This window comes from Pelophylax lessonae (assembly GCF_965119305.1).
Source record: "Pelophylax lessonae genome assembly, chromosome: 7".
NCBI classification, from domain to species: Eukaryota; Metazoa; Chordata; class Amphibia; order Anura; family Ranidae; genus Pelophylax; species Pelophylax lessonae.
The window spans coordinates 241,812,037-241,836,636 of record NC_138774.1 but is presented as its reverse complement, the minus strand read 5'-3'; the positions used below and the strand labels follow the sequence as shown (position 1 = coordinate 241,836,636).

Below are 24,600 nucleotides of genomic sequence, written 5' to 3'. Positions count from 1 at the left end.
GTCATATTTGATCACCTGTGCGATTTTTACTTTTTGCGCTATAAACAAAAAAAGAGCGTAGATTTTGAAAAAATAACAATATTTTTAACATTTTTTTATATGAAATTCCCCCCAAAAAAGATGTAAAAACCTATTTTTTTTTTAATTTTTGGCCAATTTGTTTTCTGCTACCTATGTTTGGTAAAAAAAAAAAAATCGCAATAAGCGTATTTTGATTGGTTTGCGCAAAAGTTATTGCGTTCACTAACGAAGGGAAATATTTATGTCATTTTTGGTGGGTTTTTTTTATCGAGTAATGGCGACGATCTGCGATTTTTTTTGCGGGACTGCGACATTGCGGAGGACAGATCGGACCCTTGACTGACATTTTTGACACGTTTGGGGGTACCAGTGACATTACTGCAGTAATCAGTGCTATAAATATGCACTGTTACTGTAAAAATGACACTGGCAGGGAAGGGGTTAATTTTATTGGAGAGGGAGGGGTTAATATATGCCTGGTGCTTACTAACGTGTGGGGGGGGAGGTGACTGAGTGAGCCAGGGACAGATCGCATGTTCAGCTATGCTGAACCCTCCCGATCTGTCACTCCCTGTCACTTAGGAGATCTCCAAACTGGATTCCCCAACGATCGGGGCAGAGCAGCGGCGATCGCTGCCGCTCCTCCCCTGGCCCGACTCCCGCTGTGAATGAAAACAGCGGGAGCGCGCCTCCGGCGGCGCGCGAGCGCCGCCTACAGGGGGAGGAGTCTGGCGACGTAGGTCTATGTCGTCAGACCTACAAGAGCCACTTTGCTGCAGTTGTACTACGGTACTCAGCGGTAAAGTGGTTAAATAGGTAAAGATTCAGACCTGACAACTTAATCATTTTGTATATTCACTGTACAACTTAAACATCAGCTTGGATACTATTATAACTTAGATTGTTAATGAGGAATAAGGTCTTCTGTGTAGGTGGCCCCTTTCTGTTGAAGATTTCCTGAAGGTAAACCTCTAATAGTGGGATGAGATTCAACTTTCCTGATAAAAAATCAGGGAGAAAGGGAACCCCTACTGGGTTTCTTTTTATAGGACAAATGGAACAGATCCATTTCATTTTTTACTTTTGAAATTTTTTACCACTCATTTTTACCTTTGAAGAGGATGCCAAATAAACAATATTGCTTTAATTCCATCACAATAGATTTCAATTTTAAGTCAATATCCATGAAATTCCAGATTTTGATCTGGAAGTATCTATGTCTAGGACAATCAGGACCAGATCATACAAGGCTGTCCAAAGCCGTCTCCATTGCTGAGCAAACAGTGTTCCCAGGCAGTGGGGAAAGAGAATAGAAATCTGGGATGCATCACTAGAGGGATTCCGGATAAAATGAGAATCACAATATTTAGTTTTTTTGTTAGAATAAAGATCACGATTCTGGGCGTAACATCTTTTACATTCTACAAAAAAATTGGGCTAACTTTACTGTTTCATTTAAAAAAAAAATCGCAGATCACCTCCATTACTAGTGAAAAATAAAATGAATAAAATGGACATAAATCTATCCCCTAGTTTGTAGACGCGATAACTTTTGCACAAATCAATCAATATACACTTATTGGGATTTTTTTTAGGCCTCTTGCACACTGCAGCTTAAAAATGCTCAGTACAGCGGTTTTTTTTTCTGAGCTAAAATAGAGCCCATTCATTCTTAATGTGCCTATGCACACAGCCGCGTAAATGAGCGCCGCGTTTTCTTCAGTAAGAACAAAATAGAAAAATCTGCATTTTTGGTCAGTAATTTGCGCCTGATGCGTGCAAAAACGCGCACAAACGCGCGAATGCGCTAAAATGACCCAAAATGTCAATTGAATATCCAGAACGCTAGAATAAATTGCGCGCATTACAATTACGCCAGAAAACGTAGATGCTCTAACAGGAGTATCGTGTGTAAGGTGCCTTACCAAATGGTCCGCAGCAGAATCAAATCGCATGGTGCGATTCTGTGCAAACTTTCAGATCGCACTGCAATATGCAATCTGATCTGGGGGTGTCGTTAACTTTTAATTGACACCCCCTGTGTATTGCATAGGGCAGTGTGAACTGCCAGGGGTGCAAATGCGATGCGGGAACACGCTGTATATTCGCAGCCTTCCCGCATCGCACAAATGTGAACAGGCACTAAAGGTGATTTTACTGGACGTGCGCCCAACCAGAATTCTTTTTTGCTCACCAGATATTTTGTAGTTGGTTGCCTACACAGCCACAATTAGCTACAATGTATCAGCATTTATTTCCATTTTAACAAGCAGCGGAACGGATTCTACAAGCAGCTGTGATACATAAACCAATACTTCAAACTGACAGCAGATCCCAACAGCTACACACATGGGCTCAGCAGGAACAGACATACCAAGTACACCAGTAATCTACTGGTAAAGAACAAAAAAACATTTATTAGAGTGAATTATTCATTCCAATTAACAGTCCATTTCTTACCTGTGTTTGATCTTCTTCTTATGCCAAAATCCCAGCTAGACGTAATATCAACGGACTGAGAATAAATGTAGCCTTGGGTTTCTCCATTTCCCTGTGCCTGCGAGAGGTTCTCCCCTGAGACAGATGACGGGTACAGTTTTTCTAAGTCTACATCATTGTCGATGAGCACCATCTCACACATGCCAGTGTCATCGCTGGTCACATGGGACTGCCGGATATGTGCCAAGATAATCAAGGGATTGTCCAGAAAAGCCATTCTCTTTTCCAGTGCTACATGGGTTTATCACCAGAAAATCCAATCCTTTATAGAGAAGCGTTTCCTGCCAAACAAAGGAGAGAAAATTATCACATCATCTCTTATTATTTGAATTAACCGATAAGGGGTTTTTGATAACCAGGACATTGTAGTACAGTACTGTAATAATGGCGCTTTTCCACTGCATGGAACCAAACGGTATGGCTCTCAAAAACAGTACCACCTCGATTGTGGTTCCAAGAGGTACCATACCGGTACCATATCCCACAATCCTTTGCATGCAGTCACTACTAGCCACTGATTGGTCAGAGAATTTTTGTTATCCCACCCACTTAACTTTAGTACTACTTTAGTGGAAAAGCAAACCATACCGTACCGAACCGTTCCAACACCGTACCATGCGGTACCAGCAGTGGAAAAGCAAACCGGGCCAAGCAGGGCCGAGCCGGTACTTGCAGTTGAAAAGTGCCATAAGACCTATGCTCAAGTGTCCTAAACTGGCAGGTCTTGCAGCTAAGTAAGGCCTCATTTAGGGCCCCCGTTCACACAAGCCCGCAGCCCAACATGCTGCCATTTTACAGCATCACACAGCCCCCCCCTTTTTTGTTTTTTTACTGAATTTTATTTAAAGTGCACAAAGTCACATTTCATTCAGGTCACCTCCTTCCTGCCGAGTGCCCCTACAGCATGCAGCTTGCTAAGGGGGCAACCAAGCTGAGCTGCTGCGTGTCCGTCCATTCAGATACAGAGTGAAATGTTCTGGTACCTCTGGTACCCTTATTTCCACATTTCTCTCTTAATATTGCGTCCCATCTTGCTATCCAAATGGAACGCATATACCTTTAAGGGCAATGACGTCATCGCCGGGCGCCGCATTGAGCGGCTATTTCAATCGCCAGCTTTCTCTCACTCATTGCTCGTTCAAACCGCATGTTGCCTTGTCTTGTCCAATGCTGCCGGAGCTTCAAGCTATTCCCCTTGCCTGAACAAGACCGGAACCTCGCTACCGGATTACTCCATTACTCTTGGACCTTGCTACTACTAACCCATCTAGTGATAAGTACCCCGCAGGGGATTCCATCCTCAACCTAACTTTCACTATCTACTACTGCATACTAAAGGGACTATTACTATCTAAGCTATTTCTATCATCTGCATAGATTGCTAGCTCTTGGGACTACCATCACCTATCATTGCACTAGGTTACTCTCTCTTGCATACTTCATCTGCTGTCCCCTACCACCTGTTACTATACATGATTGCTAAAACCTATCTGCATACTATCATCACCTACCACTCTCCTGAATACTACTACTAAGTGCTCACCATTCTATTACCTGTCTCTCACCTCTATTCTATCATATACATTCTATCACTCCAGGAACATAATATTGAGTGTATGTATATTTGCATAACAGGCTGTACACAGTGATGAAGTCCTGAGAGATGGATATGTTGTTCAACACATTCTCTACATGACTACTGAGTGTAATAATTCTGCAGCTGCAAATCCATTCACTAACAAAAAACGCATGAGCGATACAGATTGAACGAGCCCGAAAAAATATGGATTCAGCAGAATTACCCACTCAAGTAATGCAATTAAAACAACAAGTAGATGCATTGATACTTGCTCTTACAGAGGTAAAAAACGAAAATCGGGCTTTAAGACAGCAGGTTGGCCGTCTTGCGCAGCTCTCTGCTGCTCAGCCCCGTGAGCCTAAAGGCCCGTACACACGTACCGATCGTCGGCATACAAACGTCGGCGGACGAAAGATCTGCCGATTGTACGCGTGTTAGTATGGTGCCTCCGACAGATGTCTGCGCACAATCCGCGGACAAAAGTCTTTCTTGCAAACATGAAAATTTTTGTCTGCGGACACCAGAACGGACGATTGTTCGCCTGTCAGTACAGAATTCGGCCGACAGACTGCAGATTTGCAAGACTGGGCATGCTCAGAAAATTAAAAACACAGGGAAAGTTAACCATTACATGACATCACTTCTGCAGTCAGCTGAAGTCTGCAGACAAAATTCTTGTGCTGTCCTTGTGCTGTCTTTGCACTTTTCAACAGACACCGACATCCCGGGGAGAAAAGAGGAACATTTGTATGCCGACCATCGGTACGTGTGTACGGGGCTTTAGATAAACAAACCCTCCTCTAGTGTTTACTGGTGATCGGAGTAAATTTCGTGAATTTAAAAACGCATGTCGATTGCTATTCTTGTTGAAACCTCATACCTACCCCACTGACCAAATCAAAGTCTGTACCACTATTTCCTATCTGACGGGTGATCCCCGGGCCTGGGCAGACTCTCTCTTTGAGAAAGATGACCCACTTCTTAACTCCTATCCTTTATTCCTAGCGCAACTCGCTAGTTTATATGAAGACCCCAATAGGCAGAGTACTGCTGATACCCAATTGAGGGCTTTAAAAACAAGGAAGGAGACCTGTTGAGGACTTCGTGGCAGATTTCAAAAGATGGTCCCTTGATTCAGGGTGGAATGACATATCCTTGCGAACGCAGTTCAGACTCGGCCTATCAGAAGCCGTTAAAGACGAGCTCGCCCGAGCGGATTTACCTGACACCTTGGATGGCCTGATACAGACCAGTATCAATATTGACAGACGACTGCGAGAAAGAAAGGCTGAGAAGATGGGATTGCCATTGTCCAGTCCTTCTCGGATGTTGCCTGTTGACCCTACTCCTATGGAGGTAGGAATGATACGCCCACCTTTGACCTTTTCCGAACGTGCCAGGAGGAAAACCGAACATCTCTGCATGTACTGCGCATCCCCGGATCATTTGATAAACGGCTGTCCCCTTGTCCGCAAAAAAGAGGGTGAGTGTTCAAATGTCTTGCTAGGGGGACTAACAACTTCATTTTCTAATCCTTATCTTTTTATTCATTTGACATTACAGTGGGACCAAACTAGGATCACCACCAAGGCTATGGTCGACACAGGATGTTGTGGGAACTACATTGATACTTGGTTTTGTTACCTTAAATAAAATACCTATTATTTCAAAACTTAAACCTGTCTCTGTTAGTTTCATTAACCACTTAAGCCCCGGAAGATTTTACCCCCATTCCGACCAGGGGGTATTTTGCGATTCGGCACTGCGTGACTTTAACGGACAATTGCGCGGTCGTGCGACGCTGTACCTAAACGAATTTGGCGTCCTTTTTTTCCCACAAACAGAGCTTTCTTTTGGTGGTATTTGATCACCTGTGCGATTTTTTGATCACGCGCTATAAACAAAAAAAGAGCGTCAATTTTGCAAAAATAGCAATATTTTTCACATTTTTTTATATGAAATTCCCCAAAAAAAAATTTAAATATCAAAATTTTTTTACTTTTTCGGCCAATTTGTTTTATGCTACCTATGTTTGGTAAAAAAAAAATCGCAAAAAGCGTATTTTGATTGGTTTGCGCAAAAGTTATCGCGTTTACTAACAAAGGGAAAGATTTCTGTCATTTTTGTTGTTTTTTTTTTTAACGTGTAATGGCGGCGATCTGCGATTTTTTTTGCGGTACTGCGACATTGGGGCGGACAGATCGGACCCTTGACTGACATTTTTGACACTTTTGGGGTTACCAGTGACATTTCTACAGTAATCAGTGCTATATATATGCACTGTTACTGTAAAAATACACTGGTAGTGAAGGGGTTAACTTTATTTGGGAGGGAGGGGCTGTGTGTATCCCTAGGGGCGTGCTTTCTACTGTGATTGGCTGGGGCTTGAGCTGTATGGACACTGATCAACGGATCTACATACTAGATCCGAGTGATCAGTATCCTAACAGCAAGGAGAATGACAGGCAGCTTGTTTACACAAGCTGCCTGACATTCTCCCTCTCCCCCGCCGATCGCCGAGTGACCGGCGGACATCGGGTCCGCCGGTCACACGCGCGGGGGGGCCCGTGACCACGCGGGAGCGCGCCTCCGGGGGCGCGCGCTCGCTCCCTAGACCCTCACAAGCTAGTGACGTAGCCCTACGTCACTTTGCCTGTGAGGGGCTGACTGCCGACGTAGATCGGCGTTATGCAGTCGGCAAGTGGTTAACGGTATTCCGTTATCCTCTGGTCCCATCACTAATCAGACACAGGCACTCCTTGTCACTGCTGACGGGTCTCATGTGGAGACCACCACTTTTGATGTACTGACCTCACCACATTTTCCCATTATTTTGGGACTTCCCTGGTTACACATACATCAACCAATCATCGATTGGAAAACAAGAACTCTAACCTTCTCTTCTCACTACTGCGAAACCACGTGTAATCTCGCATCACATGGAAGGATCCTGTCTGTGGTGTCAGATGAGATTATACCAATATGTTATCAGGATTTGTCGGAAGTCTTCCTTGAGAAAAACGCTCAAGTGTTGCCTCCCCATAGGGACTATGATTGTTGTATCGATCTACTCCCTAATAGCAAATTGCCTTTCGGTCACGTTTATCCTCTTTCACAGGATGAACTCTCTCATCTCAAGGAATACTTGGATGAAAATTTGGCGAAAGGATTCATCAGACCTTCTACTTCCTCCACTGCTGCAGGACTCTTCTTTGTCCGCAATAAAGATTCAAGTCTCAGGCCTATTATTGATTTCAGACAATTAAATACCATTACAATAAAGGATCATTATCCTTTACCTCTTATTCCTGAACTTATAGAACAGGTGCGCGGAGCTTCCTACTTTTCGAAATTGGACCTAAAAGGGGCATACAACTTAATTCGAATCCGTGACGGGGATGAATGGAAGACAGCATTCAGAACCAGATACGGACTGTTTGAGTACATCGTGATGCCATTTGGGTTGTGTAATGCTCCCGCAGCCTTCCAACGATTTATAAATGACATATTCAGAGACTTGCTTGATGTTTGTGTTGTAGTATATCTGGAAGATATACTTATTTATTCTCATTCCTTATCTGAACACATAAAACATGTAAGACTCGTGTTGTCAAGACTACTTGCACATAATTTATATGTTAAATTAAAAAAATGTTTATTTCATAAAGAGGAAGTACTATTCCTAGGATACATTATATCCAAAAATGGAATCAAAATGGACATGAGCAAAATATCCTGTATTCTAGATTGGCCTGTGCCAACAACTCGCAAAGCATTACAAAGATTCCTCGGATTCTCTAACTACTATAGAAAGTTCATCAAGAACTTCTCTGCTATTGTGAGACCTCTCACACAACTCACAAGTACAAAAAAACAATTCAAATGGTCAGAAGAAGCAAATGGAGCTTTCTGCTTGTTGAAATCAAGCTTTACTTCTGCTCCCATACTACGCCATCCAGACCCATCCCTTCAATATATTTTGGAGGTAGATGCGTCAAATATGGCAGTAGGAGCAGTTCTCTCACAACGACCAACAAACACTTCACCACTTCACCCAGTTGCTTTCTTCTCAAAGTCACTAAGCAGCCCCGAGGTGAATTACCCAGTGGGTGAAAAAGAGATACTAGCCATAAAACTGGCATTAGAGAATTGGCGACACCTACTTGAGGGTACTCGATTGCCAATCCTTATATACACAGATCACAAAAACCTTCAATACCTTCAGACTAATAGAACTCTTTCCCACCGGCAGGTACGATGGTCATTATTCTTTTTGAGATTTATTTTCTAGTGACCTATACACCTGCAGACAAAAATAAAAAAGCGGATGCGCTTTCACGATTAACCGAAGATAGCTACGCCGAGGTTCCCTCAGTTCCTATAAAACCCTATGAACGTATTGTCGGTGTTGTCCATTCCCTGAAGGAAGAGATTTTGCACAGCATAGGACTGGATTCACCTCCACCACAACTAAATGCTGATGCAGAAGGCTTCCTCTATTACAACGATAAACTATACATACCCCCTACTATGCGAACCAAGATCTTGGAATTGTCGCATGATGTACCTATGGCAGGACATATGGGTATGACTAAAACATTCAATTTACTTACTAGGCAATTTTGGTGGCCTGACATGAAGACGACCGTACAAAAGTTCGTTTCATCTTGTGACATCTGTGCAAGGTCCAAAATTGACACTACAAAACCATCGGGTCTACTTTGTAGTTTACCAATACCCCAGGTTCCATGGGAAGTGGTGTCCTTAGACTTTATAGTAGAACTACCACCTTCCAAAGGATTCAACACCATTTTAGTGTCAGTGGACCATCTGACCAAGATGGCACATTTCTTTCCTATCCGAAGACTACCTTCATCCAAGCAAACAGCGGAATTACTTGTGAAACATGTCTTTAAGTTACATGGTATTCCAAAAACACTTCTGTCTGACCGTGGTTCACAGTTTATCTCAAAGTTTTGGCAAGCTCTATGTCAGATTCTACGAATAGAGCGAAAACTTACTTCTCCTTACCACCCTCAGACCAACGGACAGACAGAAAGAGTCAACCAGTGCATTGAGCAATATCTACGTTGCTATACTTCATATCTACAGGACGATTGGGTGGACCTCCTCCTGCTGGCGGAATTCGCCTATAACAACGCGACCCACAGCACTACTAAACAAAGTCCATTCTACTTAAACTATGGGTTTCATCCCACACTTCTTCCACCACGTATCTTGCCATCAAGTAATCCAGTGGCCTATGATTATCTTACCCAAATAAAGGATTCCCTGGGTTTACTCAACACCACCATCTCACATGCCCATAGCCAACAAAAGAGGTACTACGACCTTCGTAGAAAACCCTCTCCCCAATATGCCATTGGGGATCTTGTTTGGCTTTCTACAAAAAATTTGAGATTAAAGCGGAGTTCCAGCCATTTACTCACCTGTCCAACGGTCCAGCGATGCGGCCGCCGGAAGCCTCGATCCTCTCCCACGGCGCCGGCATCACTGCTGTGGGCACCCGGCTGTTACAGTTTGCGGCTTCACAGCCGGGTGCCCACTGCGCATGCGCGAGTCGCGCTGCGCGCCGTGATTGGCCGGCAATCTTCTGGGACCTCTGACGTGTCCCAGAAGATTGCAGGGAGGGAGGGGGAGAGGAGAACTTCCGCTCAGGGCGCCGCGGCCAAAAAATGACATGCCAAATGTGGCATGTCGGGGGGTCAGGACTCCCTAAAGCGGAAGTTCCACTTTTGGGTGGAACTCCGCTTTAAAGATCCCTAGTAAAAAACTTGGACCTTTATTCCTGGAACCTTTCCCAATAAAGAAGCTTATTGGAAAAGCTGCAGTACAACTCACATTACCAACAGACCTCAAGATACATCCCATCTTCCATGTGTCTCTACTAAAGCCCCATGTTCCTAACCAAGGAATAAGGCCTACCATCTCACCTCCACCTCCTGTACAAGTTGAAGGCGGAGAAGAATTTGAGATAAAGGAGATTCTGGATTCTCGTATCCATAGAAGAAGACTCCAATATCTAGTACGATGGAAGAACTATGGGCCCCAAGACGACACCTGGCTGGATACCTCCGATATACATGCCCCTAGACTGATTCGCAATTTCCACTCGAAATACCCGGAAAAACCAGTTCTAGAGGCCTTCCGGAGCCGGCCTTAAGGGGGGGGGGGTACTGTAATGTTCTGGTACCTCTGGTACCCTTATTTCCACATTTCTCTCTTAATATTGCGTCCCATCTTGCTATCCAAATGGAACTCATACACCTTTAAGGGCAATGACGTCATCGCCAGGCGCCGCTATGAGCGGCTATTTCAATCGCCGGCTTTCTCTCACTCATTGCTCGTTCAAACCGCATGTTGCCTTGTCTTGTCCAATGCTGCCGGAGCTTCAAGCTATTCCCCTTGCCTGAACAAGACCGGAACCTCGCTACCGATCCAGTATCTCGCTACCGGATTACTCCATTACTCTTGGACCTTGCTACTACTAACCCATCTAGTGATAAGTACCCCGCAGGGGATTCCTTCCTCAACCTAACTTTCACTATCTACTACTGCATACTAAAGGGACTATTACTATCTAAGCTATTTCTATCATCTGCATAGATTGCTAGCTCTTGGGACTACCATCACCTATCATTGCACTAGGTTACTCTCTCTTGCATACTTCATCTGCTGTCCCCTACCACCTGTTACTATACATGATTGCTAAAACCTATCTGCATACTATCATCACCTACCACTCTCCTGAATACTACTACTAAGTGCTCACCATTCTATTGCCCGTCTCTCACCTCTATTCTATCATATACATTCTATCACTCCAGGAACATCATATTGAGTGTATGTATATTTGCATAACAGGCTGTACACAGTGATGAAGTCCTGAGAGTTGGATATGTTGTTCAACACATTCTCTACATGACTACTGAGTGTAATAATTCTGCAGATGCAAATCCATTCACTAACAAAAAACGCATGAGCGTTACACAGAGCCACGGTTCTGCCCCACCCCCAATCTCGCCTTATTGGCTCACTGACTTTGACCGCAGCGGAAACAAATGGTCAGCCCAACAGCCGAGACTCTCGTGCAACATCGCTGGATCAAGATGGGGCTCAAGTAAGTATTAGGGGGGACAAGGGGGGCTGCTGCACACAGTTTTTTTTTTTTTGCCTTTCAAACTACTTTAAGCTGCAAAGGCAGTGGATGGGGGTGGACACATTCTGCATCACATTACAAAAATGATCTCGCTGTCGCCTGTCAATGCAAACCATTTATCTGAATAGGGTTGAACTGCTGGTATGGTGGTGTGGGTTTTGGGGATTAAATCAGGGGGCGAGGAGGCGACATATCACCTACTTACCACCTGTCGAACACCGCCTGAGGAAGCGGTCCACCTTGGATCGCTCTTCACAGGGTGCCGCAAGTCTAAATGAGCCTTAAGACTTAGTATAATTAAAGGAACAGTAGGCAAAAGTAGGCATGTTTCTGACATTTGCAACATGCTGTTTATTTATGTACATTGTGGGTACAGTAAGTGTCCAATCACACTAGTCTGACTTGTCAGGCGACTTGGTCAGCCTGACAAGTCAAGCACTGTCGCGGTCCATTGACTGGTACAGGAGCCGTTCTAATAGGAGTGACACAAGTCGCTCCAACTTAGAAAAAGGGTCCTGTACTACTTCGGGGCGACCTGGAGTGACTTGCATAGACATTTATTTTATGAAGTCTGTGCAAGTCGCGCTGCACGCAACTTCACAGGTCGTCCCCTAAGTCGGAGGGACGTAGTGTGAACCGAGCCTAAGAGCCCGGCATTTTTTTCTTTTTTGTTTCATATTGCGGCACACGGTGTTAGGTAGCCCATTCAATATTAATGGGTCACAATAAACCTCAACGCATGAAAAAACAGGTCTTGCTGCATGTTTCTGCATGTTTCTGAAGCACATCGCAATGGTCCAGCAGGTGGTGCTGTGGAGCAGAGGAGCAGAGCGCGGGATCAGAGGCTGTCAGGGCGTGCAGGAGAGAGGAGTGTGTTGTGCGTGACCGACCGACCGACCGACCGACCGACCGACCGACCGCGTGTGAGTAACCCCCCCCCCCCCCAGGAGAGCAGCGGCGGGGAGCGGCGCTCGAACCCCCCCCCCCCCCCCCCAGAAGCGAGCGGCAAGCGGGTCGGGACCCCCCCCCTCTCTTATCGCGGGTGGCGAGCGGTACAGTAAACCCCCCCCTTTTTTTTTTTGCGGCGGGCGGCGAGTGGTGCGGACCCCCCCCCCCCCCCCCTGACAGAGAGGGAGCAGAGGAGACTAGCGGAGCAAAGGCTGACCGGGAAGTGACAGAGGGAGGCGGGTGCAGAGCGGAGACTGACCATCTGAGGGAAAAAAAAAAAAAAAAAAAAGCCAGGAACTGCTAGAGTCAGACTTAAAGGGACATACACTAGGTAAGTAAGACTGGTGACTGAGATTGTACACTGACTGAGGGTGTAGTGTAGTACCTGAGTACCTGTGAGTACCTGTTACTACCTGAGTATCTGCGAGTACCTGTGAGTACCTGAGAATCTGTGAGTACCTGTGAGTACCTGAGTATCTGGGAATATCTGTGAGTACCTGAGTATCTGGGAGTATCTGTGAGTACCTGAGTATCTGTGAGTACCTGAGTATCTGTGAGTACCTGTGAGTACCTGTGAGTACCTGAGAATCTGTGAGTACCTGAGAATCTGTGAGTACCTGAGTATCTGGGAGTATCTGTGAGTATCTGGGAGTATCTGTGAGTACCTGAGTATCTGGGAGTATCTGTGAGTACCTGAGTACCTGTGAGTACCTGAGTATCTGTGAGTATCTGTGAGTACCTGAGTATCTGTGAGTACCTGAGTATCTGTGAGTACCTGAGTACCTGTGAGTACCTGTGAGTATCTGGGAGTACCTGTGAGTATCTGGGAGTATCTGTGAGTACCTGAGTATCTGTGAGTACCTGAGTATCTGTGAGTACCTGTGAGTACCTGAGTATCTGTGAGTACCTGAGTATCTGGGAGTACCTGTTACTACCTGAGCGTTGTGCGTCTGACCGGGCTGTACGACTCGGGGTTGTGCGTCTGACCGGGCTGTGCGACTCGGGGTTGTGCGTCTGACCGGGCTGTGCGATCGGGGTTGTGCGTCTGACCGGGCTGTGAGACTCAGTGTTGTGCGTCTGACCGGGCTGTGCGACTCAGCGTTGTGCGTCTGACCGGGCTGTGCGACTTGGTGTTGTGCGTCTGACCGGGCTGTGCGACTCAGTGTTGTGCGTCTGACCGGGCTGTGAGACTCAGTGTTGTGCGTCTGACCGGGCTGTGCGACTCAGCGTTGTGCGTCTGACCGGGCTGTGCGACTTGGTGTTGTGCGTCTGACCAAGCTGTGCGACTTGGTGTTGTGCGTCTGACCAAGCTGTGCGACTCAGCGTTGTGCGTCTGACCGGGCTGTGCGACTCAGCGTTGTGCGTCTGACCGGGCTGTGCGACTCAGCGTTGTGCATCTGACTGGGCTGTGCGACTCGGTGTTGTGCATCTGACCGGGCTGTGCGACTCGGTGTTGTGCGTCTGACCGGGCTGTGCGACTTAGTGTTGTGCGTCTGACCGGGCTGTGCGACTTAGTGTTGTGCGTCTGACCGGGCTGTGCGACTTAGTGTTGTGCGTCTGACCGGGCTGTGCGACTTAGTGTTGTGCGTCTGACCGGGCTGTGCGACTTAGTGTTGTGCGTCTGACCGGGCTGTGCGACTGAGGGTTGTGCGTCTGACCGGGCGGGGCGACTCAGTGTTGTGCGTCTGACCGGGCTGTGCGACTTAGTGTTGTGCGTCTGACCGGGCTGTGCGACTGAGGGTTGTGCGTCTGACCGGGCGGGGCGACTCTGTGTTGTGCGTCTGACCTGGCTGTGAGATTGTGAGTGTTGTGCAACTGAGTGTCAAGTGAGTGGAGCGGAATACCAGAGGGTGAGAAGGTAGCGTTAGGAAGCCAGGAAATAGCCACATAGGATAGGCTTAAATTACTGAATCCCCATTAGATTAGATAGTAGGTACAATGCCTGGCGGGTGTGGAGATGCGACTCGGTGTACATCTTGTGATATGTATGCGTTCCTCGGTCATGTGATCGAAGGCGAATACAAATGTGCAAAATGTGAGCACGTTGCTTCCCTGGAAGCTCAGGTCCTGAATCTAGGGAAGCAGCTGGCAACACAGACGAATGTCCATGCCAGAGGAGAGCCAGGATTGTACCAATCAGGTGCAGGCAGGGGTCTGCACAGAGGTGGGCGGAGTATCGGAGGTGCAGGCATCAGAGCAGAGTAGAGGGGTGACAGTTAGGAGGGGTAGAAGGGAACAAGGCAAGGAGGCTGATCCTGGGCTGGAGCACCCCAATAGATACGCCCCGTTGTGTGATGTTGGGGAAACCAGTCAGGGACCAGCATTGCTGGAGCAGAGCGACGCCCCTAGCTGCCAGGGGAAGAACTCCTCCAGTGAGGCTGGGAGAAAGGGAAAGGAAAGACAGGTGCTGGTGGTAGGGGACTCAATTATTAGAAGGGCAGACAGTGTAATCTGTGACAAAGACCGTGTGTGCCGAACAGTCTGTTGTTTGCCGGGCGCTCGGGTTCGGCACATAGCGGATCGGGTGAACAGATTATTGGGTGGGGCTGGGGAAGACCCAGCTGTCATGGTACACGTGGGTACCAATGACATAGGCAGAGGAAGACGGAGAGTCCTAAACGATTTCAGGGACTTAGGCGCTAAGTTGAGGACTAGGACCTCCAAGGTAATATTTTCCGAAATACTACCTGTACCTCGAGCCACACCAGAGAGGCAGCGGGAGATTAGGGAAGTTAACGAGTGGCTGAGGAGCTGGTGTAGTAAGGAGGGTTTCGGGTTCCTGGAGAACTGGGCCGACTTCTCAGTCGGTCACCGGCTCTTTGGTAGGGACGGATTGCACCTAAATGGGGTGGGTGCAGCCGTACTGGGTGCGAGGATGGCCGAAAAGTTAGAGGGGCTTTTAAACTAGGGAATGGGGGGGAGGGTACAGATGTAGAATTACCCAGTGGAAAGCAAGTTTCAGAGGGCAGAAATGGGGGCATTAGCGATAGGGTGTGCGGAGCTCCTATACCCAGGGTGGGTACGGGGAAAAATCAAGAGAGCAGCCTAAAAACATCAAAAGAGGATAAATATAACCGATCAAAATTACGAGGTTTGTATACCAATGCCAGAAGCCTGGCCAACAAGATGGGAGAGCTGGAGCTGCTGATATTTGAGGAGGACTTAGATTTTGTGGGGATAACTGAGACTTGGTTTGACAGCTCTCATGACTGGATGGCGTCCATTCAGGGGTATTCCCTTTATCGCAGAGATAGAGAAAGTAAAAAAGGGGGAGGGGTATGTTTGTATATTAAGAACAGTATACAGGTAAATATGAGGGATGATATTAATAATGGAGCTATGGACGAGGCAGAATCCCTATGGGTAGAGCTTCAAAGGGAAGGCACGGCGGGGAAGGTAATATTGGGCGTATGCTATAGGCCCCCCAACCAGAGGGAGGAGGGTGAGGCGGACCTCATGTTACAGATAGGATTGGCAGCAAGGATGGGAAATGTCATTATAATGGGGGACTTTAATTATCCAGATATAGACTGGGCAGAAGGAACCGCACACTCAGCCAAGGCTCGGCAGTTCCTAAATGTTTTGCAGGACAATTTCATGGGTCAGATGGTGAATGCACCGACAAGAAGCAATGCGGTACTTGACCTACTGATTACCAACAATACAGACCTGATCACGGATATAGAAATACGGGACAACTTAGGGAACAGTGACCATAGGTCAATTGGTTTCAGTATTAATTACAGTAATAGGAAACACAAGGGTAATATAAGGACACTGAATTTCACAAGAGCCAATTTCCCTAAACTGCGCTCGCTGCTAGAAAATATCAAATGGGATAGAACCCTGGGAACAAAGAACACGGAGGAAAAATGGGAGTGCTTCAAGAGCATACTTAACAAGGGAGTGGGCCAGTGCATTCCACAGGGAAATAAATTTAAAAGAGCAAAACTAAACCCTGGGTGGCTAAACTCCAACATTAAAATGTATATTAGAGCTAAAGAAAAGGCCTTCAAAAAATACAAGACTGAGGGGTCATTGGCAGCATTTAAGCACTACAAAGAGTGTAATAAGAAATGTAAAGATGAAATCAGGGCGGCTAAAATAGAACACGAGAGACATATAGCGGAGGAGAGCAAAAAGAACCCCAAGAAGTTCTTTAAGTATATAAACAGTAAGAAAGCCAGGCCAGAGCACATTGGCCCCATAAAAGATGATAAAGGAAAAATGGCCACTGAGGACAGAGAAAAGGCGGAAGTGTTAAATAATTTCTTTTCTTCAGTCTTCACAAAGGAATCGGGGGGCTACACGAAACCCGCTTGTAAGGCCGAACTAAATAATACACCTCAGGAAGTGCCGCCATGGCTAACAGAGGATAGACTTAGAGCTAAACTAGAGAAACTTAACATAAATAAATCCCCGGGACCGGATGGCTTGCACCCGAGGGTTCTTAATGAGCTCAGCCAGGTGATTGCCAGACCATTATTCTTGATCTTTAAGGATAGTTTACAGACGGGTATGGTGCCAGCTGATTGGAAAAAAGCCAACGTGGTACCAATATTTAAAAAGGGGCCGAGATATATCCCGGGTAACTATAGGCCGGTCAGCCTAACATCAGTAGTCTGCAAAATTTTGGAGGGGATGATAAGGGACCACATACAAGACTTTAGTAATGAAAATGGTATTATAAGTAGAAATCAGCATGGATTCATGAAAAATCGTTCGTGCCAAACCAATCTGTTAACCTTCTACGATGAAGTGAGCTGCCACCTAGATAAAGGTAAGCCTGTGGATGTGGTGTATCTGGACTTCGCAAAGGCCTTTGACACCGTTCCTCACAAACGCTTACTGTACAAACTAAGGAAGGTAGGTATGGATCATAAGGTGAGTACCTGGATAGAGACCTGGCTCCAGGGGAGAGTCCAGAGGGTGGTGATTAATGGGGAGTACTCGGATTGGGCGGGTGTGGAAAGTGGGGTCCCCCAGGGTTCTGTCCTGGGACCAATCCTGTTTAATTTATTCATAAATGATCTAGAGGAGGGGATATCTAGTACAATCTCAGTATTTGCAGATGATACTAAATTAGGCATGCCAATATCTTCTATGCAGGATGTGGAAATCTTGCAAGCAGACCTGAACAAAATAACGGGGTGGGCAACCACATGGCAGATGAGGTTTAATGTAGAAAAATGTAAAGTAATGCACTTGGGTGCCAGAAACCAGAAAGCAAGCTATTCACTAGGGGGTGAACCTCTGGGTGAGTCTAGGATGGAAAAGGACTTGGGGGTACTGGTAGACAACAGGCTTGGCAGTGGCATGCAATGCCAAGCCGCCGCAAGCAAAGCCAACAGAATACTGGGATGTATAAAAAGGGGGATTCACTCCAGAAATAAAGAGATTATTCTCCCGCTCTACAAGACTCTGGTCCGGCCACATCTGGAGTATGCTGTCCAGTTCTGGGCACCGGTCCGCAGGAAGGATGTGCTGGAACTGGAGAAAGTCCAGAGGAGGGCAACAAAAATAATTAGGGGAATGGAGGACATCGGCTATGAGGAAAGACTACAAGCACTGAACCTATTCTCTCTGGAGAGGAGACGATTGAGGGGGGATATGATATCAATGTACAAATACTGTACTGGCGACCCTAGCATAAGGAACAAACTATTCAGAGAAAGGGAATACAATAAGACACGTGGCCACTCACTAAAACTTGAGGAAAGGCGGTTTAACCTTAAAGTGCGTAGGGGGTTCTTCACTGTAAGAGCGGTAAGGATGTGGAATTCTCTTCCACAAGCAGTCGTATCAGCGGGGAGCATAGATAGTTTCAAAAAACTATTAGATGTACACCTTAAAGACCACAACATACAGGGGTACACAATGTACGGTTAAAAGCAAACACACACGCATCATGGGTTGAACTGGATGGACTTGTGTCTTTTTTCAACCTCACTAACTATGTATGTTACAGCACAGATGCCTTCTGGCCCTGCGCTGAGGTGCCATTAAGAATAAAAAACGTGTAAATTAGGCTTTACTACGCGTTATGGTGACCGAGATTTTTAACGCAATGCAGTGGATGTGAATGGGCCCTAATAGAAGCTGTCCCACAGAAAATAATTTTCAAATCTTTGCGAGGTGAGCTTTAGACATTTCACATACAACTGCAAGCTGTAAAAAAAGGGCTCTACATGGACAATATACGTATCATTTAAAGGGTTAGTTGACCTACACTCTTAGCACCCCCCGGTCCCTGCTGCACCCACCTTCACAGGTGGTACAGTTTCACCATCCACACAGCCAGATGCAACAGTCCTGGGGTTATAAAATCATGTGATGCCATCTACCCCCCTTTTCTAAATCAGCCAATCAGGATACTTTTTATCCATTCAGAAAGCATTGGCTTCCTGTAAATGACTGAGCAGTGTTCAGCCTAGAGCTACACGATTTTGGACAAAATGAGAATCACAATTTTTTTGCTTAAAATAAAGATCACAATTCTCTTACGATTCTTGACATAACATCTTTCACATTATGCAAAAAAATTGGGCTAACTTTACTGTTAAGCTTTTTTTGTTTTTAAAATTCATTGAAGTGTATTTTTTCCCAAAAAATTGTGTTTGAAAGCCTGCTGCACAAATACAGCGTGACATAAAATATTACAACGACCACCATTATATTCTCTTGGGTCTCTGCTAAAAAAAATATATATAATGTTTGGGGGTTCCAAGTAATTTTCTATACTGATTTTAACCTGTAGGCAACAAGTGTCAGAAAAAGGCTTAGTCTTTAAAGCAGAGTTCCATCCTGGGAACGTTTTTTTTAATAAAAATACCCCTGGGACAGTCAGGGCTAGTACATTCCACAATGGATAGCCTCTGATCTGTCCCGGGTTGCACTTACCTTTTAGAAGAATACTTACCTTGAAAATGTATTGTCCAGCGCTGCCATCTCAGGTGTGGGCAGCTTGAAGCCAGCGCGATCCGTCTTCTTCGGTCCCATGATGCACTGCACCGGCCCCGCCGTCACTTCCGGTGACGCAGCATCATCCCTGCACAGCTTCTGGGCATGCCCAGAAGCTGTTTAGCAAGGTATGACAGCGCCTGCACCGGAACTGACGTCGGGGCCGGTGCAGGCGCATTGATTCCTGGGAGCGATGACGTTCAGCTCCCAGGAATCATTGCAAGCCAGGAAGTGACGAATCGGAGGGGGAGGAAAAGGAAGTAAGGTAAGTATATTTTCTTCTAAACAAGGTAATAAAAAAAAAAAAAAAAAAATTGCAATTATCCATTTGTTTTTCAGGTGACCCGGAGCAAGAAGATGGAGGTAAGTATAATTTTAGGGTGGAACTCCGCTTTAAGTGGTTTAACTGACCCCATTTACAGACCGAAGTTCATCCCTTTGGTCTAAAAGAACCAAATGATACAATGTTTCTCTTTATCTCTCAGCATGAGCAATGTTGTAAAAACCTTGCTGGCTCTTTTTTTTTTTTTTCGTTGACAGCTGTGAGCATGGAACTGCTCTGCACTGTTACATGAACCGTGGAAATGCCAATGTTCTGTCAAATTGTGCAGATAGTCAGATAATGCCTCTGACGATCTGCACAGGCGCAGTACTGATGTCACTCTGGCAATCAGCTGCCATGATGTCAACTCTGCGCATGCAGATAGTCGGAGGAATTAACCAACGATCAGTATCTGCAGTAATCAACAGAACACCGGCACGTTAACACGGTGTGTGCTGTGCTCTCCTCTCTGATCCCTGTCTAGCCTCCTTCACCATAATTGGCCATGAATGGAGACATTCCAGAAGACGAGTTGATGGCAGAGTTCCTGACAAACTCTGCCCAGAGTAGCAGATCAACCCAATTGTCCTGATGGTCAGAGATATAGCAGCGAGAAATTGCTCCAGAGCTTGGATAGATGGCACCATTGGACTGCGGCTGGTAGGCCAAGGAGAAGGAAAGTCGAATACCCAACTGGGAGCAAAAGGCGCGCTAGAACCTAGAGACAAACAGGCTCCCACGGTCCGAGACAATCTCCTTAGGCAACCTGTGCAAAACGGAAGACCTCCTTGGCAAACACTGAGGCAAGCTCCTGAGCTATAGGCAACCTCGTAAAAGGAACACAGCGGCACATCTTGGAGAACCAGTCGACAACCATGAGGATAACCGTGTAACCTCAAGACACGGGACGCTCCACAATAAAATCTATAGCCAGATGAGACCAGAGACGCTCCCTATTGGGAATAGGATGCAGAAGGCCCAAGGTAAGGTGCTGAGATTTGTCTTGGAATTGTGGTACATGCACAACAGTCTGATGTGTAACCCCTCAGGTACAAAACATTTGCCAGCAGGTCTCTCTGTGGGAGCATCAGGGTTGAGCAGCCAAGATCTGTTCCCCAAGAGGAGAGGTTAAGTTGGTGCGGATGGTAACTAGGATATGATCTGAAGGTATGACCGGTGTCGACACGGAGTCCTCCCTGGACAACTCAGAATACTGGCAAGACAAGGAATCAGCCTTAACATACTTGGAGCCGTGCAAATAGGACATAGTTAAAACGAGACAAGAGTAAGGCCCATCTGGCCTGATGGGGTGTGAGCCTCTTGGCCTCCGAGAGATACGTCAGATTCTTATGATGGGTGAGAATGAGAACTGGAACCACAGAACCTTTGAGCAAGTTTCTCCACTCTTAGAGAGCCAGGATAATGGCCAAGAGCTCTCCATCCCCAATCTCATAATTGCATTCAGCTGGAGACAGCTTCTTGGAGTAGAACCCACAAGGAAGTAAGGGTCCATCAGGTATCAAATTCTGAGACTGGAAGGCGCCTACTGCCATCTCAAACACATCCACCTCTAGGACAAAGGGCAAACCAGGATTGGGATGAGGCAGAATGGGAGCCGAAGCGAAAGCAGACTTGAGGGCCTCGAAAGATGGATAGCAACAGGCATCCAATTGTGGGAATCGCTGCCCCTCTTGGTCAGATCAGAGATAGATTTGGCCAAAGAGGAAAAGTTCCTGATAAATTTCCGATAGTAAGTGGCAAACCTAAGGAAACGCTGAAGGGAACGGAGACCACTGGGGTGAGGCCATTGTAGAACAGCCGACACATTCTGTGGGTCCATGGAGAACTGTTCAGCAGAAATGATGTAGCCCAAGAAGGCAACCCGAGACAGGTGGAATTCACATTTCTCAAGCTTACAGAAAAGCCCATTCTCACGTAACCGTTGCAGCACCCGTCTGACATCCAGGTAGTGTGATTCAATAGAGTCCAAGTAAATCAAGATTTCGGCCAAGTAGACTACCACGCATTGATGCAACATATCACAAAAGACATCATAAATGAACTCCTGGAAGACAGTGGGTGCATTGCACAAGCCAAAGGGCATAACCAAAGAATTCGTAATGACCGGTTCTGGTATTAAATGCGATCTTCCACTCGTCACCCTCCTTGATCCTTACGAGGTTATACGCGGCCCTTAGGTCAAGCTTGGTATAGATGGTTGCTCCCTTAAGGCAGTCAAAAAAACTCAGTAATCAACAAAATTGGGTATGCATTCTTGATCAGGATGTGATTGAGGCCCCTATAATCAATGCAGGGTCTCAACTCACCCCCCTTTTTCTTTACAAAGAAAAAAATGGCACCCGCTGGAGAAGTGAACTTACGAATGTGCCCCCAGGAAAGCGCATCCGCAACGTACTCTTCCATGGCCTTATTCTCCGCAACCAAAAGAGGACAAACCCTGCCACGAGGGGGAATGGCACCAGGTTGCAAGTCTATAGCACAATCGTACAGATGATGAGGAGGAAGAGTACCAGCACACACCTTGTCAAATAAATCTTAATGCTCGCAAAATTCAGTAGGCAACACTGAATCCGATGGAGGTACAAAAGTACCTTAACAGGTCCACGGATACAAACAGTGCCACACTGTGGAGGCCAAGAGAGGATCTCGATCGACTGCCAAAGGTTGGAATGTGTTTCTGAAGCCAAGGGTACCTAAAACAACGGAGTACTGCGGGATGAAATAACCTGGAAACAGGTAGACTCTCAGTGAACAGCCCTTATCGCCATATCAACCAGAACATTTCCGTTGGGTAACCTGTCCCGGTTGCAGGGGTCTGCCATCAATCGCCTCAATAACTAGTCGAGAAATACGAGGCTGCAAGGGTATGGAATTTCGAAACAGGAAACGTACTGTCAATAAAATAACCGCCAGCACCGGAGTCTACCAATGCCTGAGTAACCACTGAACCCGCTGTCCAGGAGAGGACAACTGTGATTAGTGGTTTATCTTTACAGGAAATTCCACCTAAGATCTGCCCCCGACAGGACCTTAGGCAAGAGAGTTTCCCGTATGGGTAAGACAAGATTTCAGGAAATGCCCACCAAGACCGCAAGACAGGCACCGGCCCAGCCCTCCCTCCTCCTAAGGGCCCACTCAGCCTTGGAAAGGCGAGTGAACCCAAGCTGCATGGGTTCACAGCCAGATGCACCATCCCCAGGAGGCGTGGGAGGCGAGGGAGGAATGGGTGGGAAAGAAAACATAGGAGCCAATCTGGCAGGAGCTCCTTAAACAATGGTCTCTTCCCTGAGTCTGGTATCGATCCAAATCAGGAAGGAAAGGAGAGCCTTGAGCTTGCCAGGGAGATCTTTTGCCACAATCTCGTCCTTAAATGCATCGGAGAAACCATGAGAGAAGACAGCCACCAGAGCTTCAATATTCCAGCCCACTTCTGTGCCAGGGTACAGAATTCAATGGCATACTTGGCAACGGTTCGTATAACCTGTTGAATGGACAGGAGCAGCTTTGTAGCAGAGGCAGAGCGAGCAGGCACTTTGAATACCCTACGAAAGGAGGCAACAAAACTCGGGTAATAGAGTATCACAGGAATATCGTTCTCCCATAGGGGATTCGCCCAGGCCAAGGCCTTGTCTGAGAGCAATGGGATTAGGAAGCCCACCTTGGACCTATCAGAAGGAAAAGCCTGAGGAACCATCTCATAATAAATGTCCGCTTGGTTTAGGAAGTCACGACACTGACTCGGTTCACCCCCATAGCGCTGCGGAAGGGGGCTGAACCAGTCATCCCTCTGATAACAGTGACTTAATCTGCAACTACAGGAGCAGCAACAGGAGCAGCAGCACGAGCAACAACAGGAGGAACCACGGGCCTAGCACCACCAGGAGCAAGATTTGCTGTGCGTGCAAGCAATGTCTGTAAATCCTGAGTGAACTGACCCAAAAGGTGATCTTGCCGATCGAGCCTGGTAATCAGCATGGGGAGTGTGGGAGTACCTGCATCGCCAGGATTCATGGCCGTTGCGTACTGTCAGGGTGCCAGGAAACTAGACCACATGGTGGGTGCCAGGAAATTAGACCACATGGTGATTAAGGTAAAATAAAGCAGCTTAATGGAAAAACAACAATAAACCTACAGCAAGAGTGAGGAGCGAGAACAGGAACAAGAGATGCGTCTTTTCATATTAAGCGCCAAGCCATGCCTCCATGGGAAGGGAGTAATGCCGGACAAGTAGTCATCAAAGCCCGGGTCGAGTCCAGAAGGGGGTAGTCACCCAAGCCCAGGTCAAGTATAGAAGCGGGTAGTCATCCAAACCCGGGTCGAGTACAGAAGTGGGTAGTCTGCCGATGCTGGATCATCTGCAGATGCTGGGTTGAGAGCCAGGAGAGTTGTCAGCCAAGCCTGGTCGTACACGGAGGAACACTGAGAACAGAAGACTGCTAGCAGTGAGCACAAATGCAAGGGCAAGGACTGCATACCATTAGGTGTTTGATATAGTCAGATGTGCAGCATCATCACTGTGCGACACCCAAGCAGCAGGCAAGTGATGATGCAATCAGACTTAATAAGAGGCAGCAGTCTGCACATGTCCGAGATGGCTGCCAACAGGAGGGCAAGGTAAGACCTTGACAGTCGCCCAAAATGGAGCAGGAACTTATTTTGGTCAGCAAGCTTCACGTGACAAAACCTCACCTTGTTTGAGGTGCCAATAAAAAAATGAACGGCACCCAAACACGCGTGGTGCGTTTCGCCACTATTGTAGTGCAATTTGGAATCCCTGTAATTCTGCCCGTGATCTCAAATCGTCAGATGTTAAGGTGGCCTTAAATATGTGGTAATATTGAAAGTGTTTTGTTATATATTTATATATAGTTGCACAGATTCTGTTTTTTTTACTGGCGATTACGAATACCGATACTTTCAGGCAAGTACTCGCCTATAACGAGTACCTATACTTTTGCTGTGTGATTTGAACCCATACAAAATAAATGGGCAAAAAAAAAAAAATCACATCTGATTTGAACAGGAATGCAATAGGATTCCTGTCTGAATCGCAGGCAGTTTCCCCCACCA

At 46.5% G+C, this 24,600-nt stretch overlaps 1 protein-coding gene across 1 annotated transcript in view; it reads right to left on the bottom strand.

The window, feature by feature from the left end:
• The window catches only part of MAPKAP1 (MAPK associated protein 1), a 433,900-nt gene that overhangs the window by 372,019 nt on the left and 37,281 nt on the right, over positions 1-24,600 (bottom strand). Inside the window, exon 2 of the mRNA XM_082263170.1 lies at positions 2,482-2,801. Coding sequence (XP_082119296.1) covers positions 2,482-2,737 — 256 coding nt within the window. The 5' untranslated portion in view covers positions 2,738-2,801. The remainder of the gene's footprint in view (positions 1-2,481; positions 2,802-24,600) is intronic.